This window comes from Fukomys damarensis, unplaced genomic scaffold (assembly GCF_012274545.1).
Source record: "Fukomys damarensis isolate Sample0158 unplaced genomic scaffold, DMR_v1.0_HiC HiC_scaffold_19, whole genome shotgun sequence".
Taxonomy (NCBI): Eukaryota; Metazoa; Chordata; class Mammalia; order Rodentia; family Bathyergidae; genus Fukomys; species Fukomys damarensis.
In genome coordinates this window covers 65,663,590-65,670,111 of record NW_022900931.1, presented here as the reverse complement: position 1 = coordinate 65,670,111, position 6,522 = coordinate 65,663,590, and the positions used below count along the sequence as shown (strand labels likewise).

General features: G+C 61.3%; 1 protein-coding gene across 4 annotated transcripts in view; it reads left to right on the top strand.

Annotated features, from left to right (window-relative positions):
* The window catches only part of LOC104873915 (SH3 and multiple ankyrin repeat domains protein 1), a 31,933-nt gene that overhangs the window by 9,490 nt on the left and 15,921 nt on the right, over nucleotides 1-6,522 (top strand). The window contains exons 11-16 of one of the 4 annotated variants that reach the window (XM_019210088.2): nucleotides 1-118; nucleotides 852-1,045; nucleotides 4,313-4,426; nucleotides 4,572-4,647; nucleotides 5,059-5,085; nucleotides 6,063-6,395. In XM_019210088.2, coding sequence (XP_019065633.1) covers nucleotides 1-118; nucleotides 852-1,045; nucleotides 4,313-4,426; nucleotides 4,572-4,647; nucleotides 5,059-5,085; nucleotides 6,063-6,345 — 812 coding nt within the window. In that variant the 3' untranslated portion in view covers nucleotides 6,346-6,395. The other 3 variants (XM_019210089.2, XM_019210090.2, XM_019210091.2) reach the window with 3 other exon arrangements.

Below are 6,522 nucleotides of genomic sequence, written 5' to 3'. Positions count from 1 at the left end.
CCAAGCTCAGCAGCGGGACCCTCCGAAGTGCCAGCAGTCCCCGGGGCGCCCGGGCCCGCTCCCCATCCCGAGGGCGGCACCCCGAGGACACCAAGAGGCAGCCCCGAGGACGGCCCAGGTAGGAAGGAGGGCTTGGCCCCGGCCCCCAGACTGACCTGCCCTTGAGGCCACACACCTGCTGCCCTGAACTGGCAGTAGGTCCCTTGTCCCCACTTGTCCCCTGCACAACACAAGGGCATTGTGAGAGTCCGTCCCACGCTGTCCCCAAATGTGTCACTGCATGGCAGGGGTGTAGGGGTGGGGGACCCCCAGAAGTGTCAGTTCCAGCCCCTGCAGACTGATAGAGAGGCAGGGAGAGGCTGGAGGAAGGTGGGCGTGAGGGCCAAGCTGTGGGAGGGCTGTCCAGTCTTGAGGGTGAATCAGGGGAGGCGTTCAGGGCCCTCCTGGGGTAGGGAGCCCAGCCTGACTACAGGAGAACAGGGCTGGCCAGAGGTGTCTGAGGAAGCAGGGGAGGCTCGGGATGGTCGCAGAGGACTTGGACCGGACCCAGGTGGAAGCTGGGAGTCTGAAGCTCTCGAGACAGGGGATGACACAGCCCCAGCTCTGCCTTAGGAAACGGAATCAGGTGGTGTGTGCAGGACCGTGGGAGGGGGCAGAGCCGGAAGCCCAGAGGCAGGAGAGGGGGCTGGGGGCAGCAGCGGGCCTGCAGAGGGAGCCCCCAAATGCCCCCGCTCTTCCCCAGGATGCCAGAGCCAGGAACCCCACTCACTGCCCTCCCTGCCGAGGACCCCTTCTCCCACAGGTGCCTTTCCCTCCTCTCCGCCCACCTCTCATACGCCCCGTGTTCACAGCTCCAGCGGGACGCCCCGGGAAGGGCCCGCCGGAGGCACAGGGGGCTCCGGGGGCCCTGGGGGCTCCCTGGGCAGCCGAGGCCGAAGGAGGAAGCTCTACTCAGCAGTTCCTGGCCGCTCCTTCATGGCTGTGAAGTCGTACCAGGCCCAAGGAGAGGGCGAGATCTCCCTGAGCAAGGGCGAGAAGATCAAAGGTAACTGGGCAGGGTGGAAGGGGCTAAACGGCCAGGCAAGCCCCACGCTTGGGAGGAGGTGTCCAGGAGCCGAGCCTCGGGCATCAGAGACCCCTCGGAGGGGCCGAAAGTGTAGCTGAGGGAACACAGGTGGTGGAGGGGACACTAGGACTCTCAGGACGCTGACAGGTGCTGGCCAGGTGGGGCATTTCACCCCGCTGGCCCTCTCGGGAGGATGTCCCGAGCCCTGCAGTTAAGAGCAAGGCCATTCGTGCAGCAGCCTGCCCAGGGTCCCTAGTGTGAGCCGGGCTTCCTGCTCCCTGCATGGAGCATGAACCCGAGAGCCCCGCCTTGCATCTGCCTCGGCTGGGTTCTCACCGAGGTTCTCACCCTGCAGCCCCAGGAGCTGGTCCGCTCTCCCCTCCCAGTGTTACCCATAGAACTTGCCACACTTGGGGTCATCCCCGAGTGAGCACTGTTGGGTGGGGAGGGGCACTGTAGTTGGTTCCAGTGGAAGAACCATCCTGCACCAGACTGTCCCTGCCCAGGGCCGAGCAGTGTAGCAGCTGAGAACCACCGGCCTGGGTTCAAAGCCTGGCGCCAGCTCTTCCTACTGGGGTGGCCCCAGGCAAGTCACTTCTCCGGGCCTCAGTTTCCTCATCTGGAAAGTGAGAGCCTTGTGAAGACCATGAGGTGTGAAAAGCACGGACCCATGCTTTCTACCAACAGGCCATGCCTGAGGGCCAGCCCTGCTCCGGGGGCCCGGCCAGCAGGGAGGGTCCCACCTGGGAGACAGTGTGAGGGGGGCCTCAGCCAGTACTCAGAGGGCAGAGGGTCTTCTGGTAGCCTGAGTTCCTGAAGGCGATGAGGTCACAGGCATTGGTCTCTGGGTCACCAGGGCACAACTACAGAATGACTGAATGATCAGCCAGATGCCCAGCGGATGAGAGAAGGGCTGAGTACAGATGCCACCTGTGGGGGCGGTACAGCTCCATCACTGCCAGGCAGCCTGGCGGGTGGAGCGGGGAGAGGAGAGAAAAAAGGGAAACTGAGGTCAGTGTGAGGTCCCATAGTACTTGCCATTGTTTTTCTACAGGAAAAGGACACACTGCCCTCTTGGAATTTTTTTTTTGGGGGGGCACTGCTAGAGATGAAACCCTGGGCCTCTACAATGAGCTGCATCCCTAGTGCTTTTCCTTTTTAAAAACATTTTGAGACAGGTCTTGGTGAGTCTCTTAAGTTGCCCAGACTGGGTTCAAACTTGAGATCCTCCTGACTCAGCCTCCCAGAGTGGTGGGATTACAGGTGTGTGCTGTGGGCTGCCCTGGGTTTTATATCCCTGTCCTCCATGACGAAGGACTTAACTACCTCAGAGGGTAACTAGGAGGTGGGACTGGTAGGAGGCGGTCTCCAGTCAGTGGCGTCCCAGGGCTCCCGCCCCTCGCAGGATCAAGCACCCTGTCTTCTCGCTTCTCTTCACCCACCAAGCTTGGGGCCCTCATGTCCGTGCCACTCCTCAGACAGCCCATGTCACTCTCCAGCCTTTGGCCGCACCCTGCTCCTGCCTGAGCAGCCCCTCCTCGCTCTCTGTGTCCGCAGCTCCCAGCTTGCATGTGGCACCCTCAGGGACCCTGCACCCCTTCGCTGCCTGGCTTCTGCGCTCCCATCGGGCCTCTCCCCAGACACCCTGTTCCTTCCCTGTGAGCGGCAGCCGTGGTTTCTGATCCTGCAGTCCCTCTGCTCTGTGAGCTGGCTGCACTCACCACAGCCGACCCTCCTCCCTCATCACGATCAGCATTACAGAAGTGCTTGTTCAGTGGGCCAGTGAGAGACTCCTGGCCAGCCCATCTCCTGCTTGCGACCTTGACCCTGGGCTTCCCATCCTGAGTCCCCAGAGAGCCAGTTTGTATAGCGAACAGCATCTGGTGGCCACCAGTCAGCTCCCAGGCAGGAACTTTTCTGTTACCTTCAGCTTCAATGGGAACCAGTTGTTCCCTACCCCAGACTGGAGTGGGGGGGTGTTTGAGGTGTGATCAAAGAATAAGTTGAATGTTTAAATAAAACGTATGACACATTGGCCTGTGTCCCCAGCCAAACATGCCCTCACCTTGAGCACACTTAGCCCACTGTTCTTGCCACTTCCTGCAGCAGCTCTGGAGTCCTCTTTCGTGAGAGTCTGGTTGTGCTCAGGCAGCCTCAGTGTCCTGAACGGATTCAAATGGTTGACCTTTTATTGCTGTTTTGATTTTGGGGAAGAGCCAGAAGCCTCGTGGTGCCAGATGCGATGAATAAGGTGGTGAGGACACACCGTGATGTTTTTGCCCGCCCGCCTTTCCACCGAATGGCTCTGAACAGCAGCATTGGCTGTATTTTTGACGGCACCTTATAAAGACACCCGGGAGAGAAGGCTTCCAGAGCTGCCTCTGGAAGTGGCAAGGGCGATGGGAGAAGTGGCCCTCAGCGAGGAGGAGTATTCTGGGGGGTGTTCGTGGTGATGCGTCTCTTACTGTAAGAAAACTTTTGAACATGGCGCATATTTTGATCACATCTCTTATGTGAAGGGCTGAATGGTGGCACTCTGAAAAATGCTGGACACATGGAAGACTGTGTGTGTCACTGTTCCCAGTGGAGGCAGAAGGCCCTCGGATGAAAAGCGAGCCACACATTAGTATACAGCACTAGCTGTAGGACTGCCTAGGTGCAGATGCGGCCCCTCCCGCTGTGCACCCCTGACCCTGCGCGGCTGACACCAGCTCTCTGAGCCTTGCTTTCCTCTTCAGCAAAACAGGGAGAATACAGGCGCTCCTCACAGGGTTCTGGCCCAGAGTGAGGGCTGGTGAACACTTACTTTCCCATCACCCCTCTCTCTACTTCAACACCAGGCACGGGAGGGGCGGGCGGGACTGGTTGGAAGTGGCCTCCAGTTGAAGGAAGGAGGCCACTCTAATCTCCTTTCCCCCACCAGAGCCAGGAGAGCCTGAGAGGTGGAAGAGAGAGAGGCCGCCCTAGGGGGGCTGTGGCCAGTGACCAGAGGTGATAGGAACCGCTCTGGACCCGCCCCTGGCCTGGGCAGACCATGTCATGGGACACAGTCCTTTTCTCCCACGTCCCCATCGGGTCCACGAGCGCAAACTGGAGAGTGACAAAACGTGGTTCTCCACCATCCTCTTAGGCTTAAGAATGCCCTCAGGCCACATACGCTGGGAATTTCGGGGAAGGCTGGGCATCAGGCGTGGGGGCTGGGGAGCAACACAGAAACCTGCAAACATTCCCATGTCCGCCCTCCAGTGCTCAGCATCGGGGAAGGAGGCTTCTGGGAAGGCCAGGTCAAAGGTCGCATAGGCTGGTTCCCCTCCGACTGCCTGGAAGAGGTGGCAAACCGCTCCCAGGAGGGAAAGCAAGGTGAGGAGGAGCCCGGCACACCCTGGAATGCTCATGGCCCTTTCTTTCTCTCTCCCGATGCGGGTGGGGTGTGGGTTGTGGATGGGAGACTTGTGTTTGTGGTTTCCAAAAGGTTGGTCCAAGTTTGTCCATTGTCCCTCTGCAGAAAGCCGCAGCGACAAGGCAAAGAGACTCTTCCGACATTATACTGTAGGCTCCTACGACAGCTTTGATGCCCCAAGGTAAATGTCCTTACCTCCTCTGGAGCCCCACCGCCCAAGCTGCCCTTCACATCACACACATTCAATATGACCAGCCCATCCAATCCCCCTTTCCCCTTTCTTGTCTTTCAAAATCTGAAGGGATTGAAAGGGTGGAAAGAGGCAGAGTTAGCTTCAGACAACACAGCCCAACCCCAAACCGTCCTTGGCAGCCACTGAGGCAGGCCAGCTTTGGGGAAGCCAAGACTAATGGGGGGTCCGGGTAGGGGGGTCCTTGTCTGTGTGGTTCCACGCAGCTGAAGTGCGTGTGCACCCCGTGCCTTGCTCTGGTGTGCGGGCAGGCAGGGGGGCGGGGCGGGGCAGGACAGGGTGGGCGGAAGGGTACACTGACGCCTCTCCCCTGCCTGGCTGCTGGCTGACTCGCTTCCGAAGCTTGATGGATGGGATTGGCCCAGGGAGGTGAGAGGGGCGGGTCCGGATGGGAAGGAGGGGTGCCTGGGGTGCGTGTACGTGTGCGGGGGGGGCCGTGGAGGCCGCACGCGTGAATGTGCGTCTCAGCGGGTGGGCATGATGCGCATCTGGTGCATGTGTGGCTAGAAATTCCTGGGTCGGACATCGCAACCCCAGGCTCTGTCCCGGGCAGTAGACGCAGGCGTGTTGTCCATGTACCGTGGAGCTAGTGTGCACGTCTGTGCTTCTGTGTCTGTAGACGGCCCTGCCAGAGCTCGTGTGTCTGCTCACACGTGCGCAGGTGGCTGTCTCCGCGCCTGTCCCTCTGCGCATGTCCGAGTGTGCCTCTGCGTCCCTCCAGCTCTGGCGCTCAGGACCTGGAATGCTGGGGGAGGGGAGGCCGGCGGGCTTGGGTTTCCGGAGGGCCGAGCGGTGGGACTCACTGCGGGGGAACGGGAGGGCCTTAATTCGGTGTCCGAAAGATGACACCCTCCTCGCCGCCCCCCAATCCAGGAAAGGGACCCCCCCTTGTTCTTAGCATCCTTCCATTAAATGTGTCCAAACCTATGTGTCTGTGTTCTGGCCAGTGGAGACGGGTGGGGGAGAGGAGGGGAGAGAAATAAGAACACGGGGAGAGAGGTGGGGCTGTGGTGCCACCTAAGCCCCGAGGGTCCGAGCCCCTTGGCCGTTAGTGCGCATTCACCTGGCACTAGTGCGTGTTTGTTTCCGGCTCTCGCCCTGGGTGAGTATCGAGGTCCCCTCACCCCGAGTCCCCTGCCGGCCTCGGTTTCTTGTCTCTGTCTAGTCTTTGGGTGTCTCCTCGCCTGGGTCTGGGGGTTCCTCGTTCCACCAGCCGATTGCCACCCTCTGGGCTGCAAGTCCTCCTGTTCGCTTGTTGCCCTTCTCCCCTCCTGAGCTCCCCGTGCTGCTGCTTGTCTGACCCCTTCCTTCTCCTGTCTTCCCTGCGCCCCCGACCTTGTCTGCAGCGTCCTGGCCTGGGTGCCCCCAGCATCCGTCCCGCTGGAGCTGGGCCCTCCTCCTGCGTGTACCTCCTTCCTGGCGTTGCCACCCGCTCTCCCCGTGCAGGCCGGGGGTCCGCGCTCCCCTGTGAGTGCGGCGCTCGCGTCCCTGGCCAGGGCCACTTTAGCGGGGAGGGCTGGGCCCGGCCGCTCTGGAAGGTCCTGGCCTTCCTCTGGTGGCATCCCATACTGTGTTTCGGTCTGTGGTGGTGGGCTGTGCTTGCCCTCCTGGGGCCTCGGTCTCCCGTGAGGTCCCTGCCTTGCAAGTGGGGCTCGGGCGCGCGTCCCTGCTGCACGCGGTCTCTGGCGTCTCGGGATGTTGTGTGTCCCTCTCCCCGCGCGCTCCCTCGCTCTGCACCTGCGCGGGAGGGCTCTGGAGGGGGAAGGGGGAGGGGGCAGACCGGAAGTGCCGCCCTCCCTCCCCCCG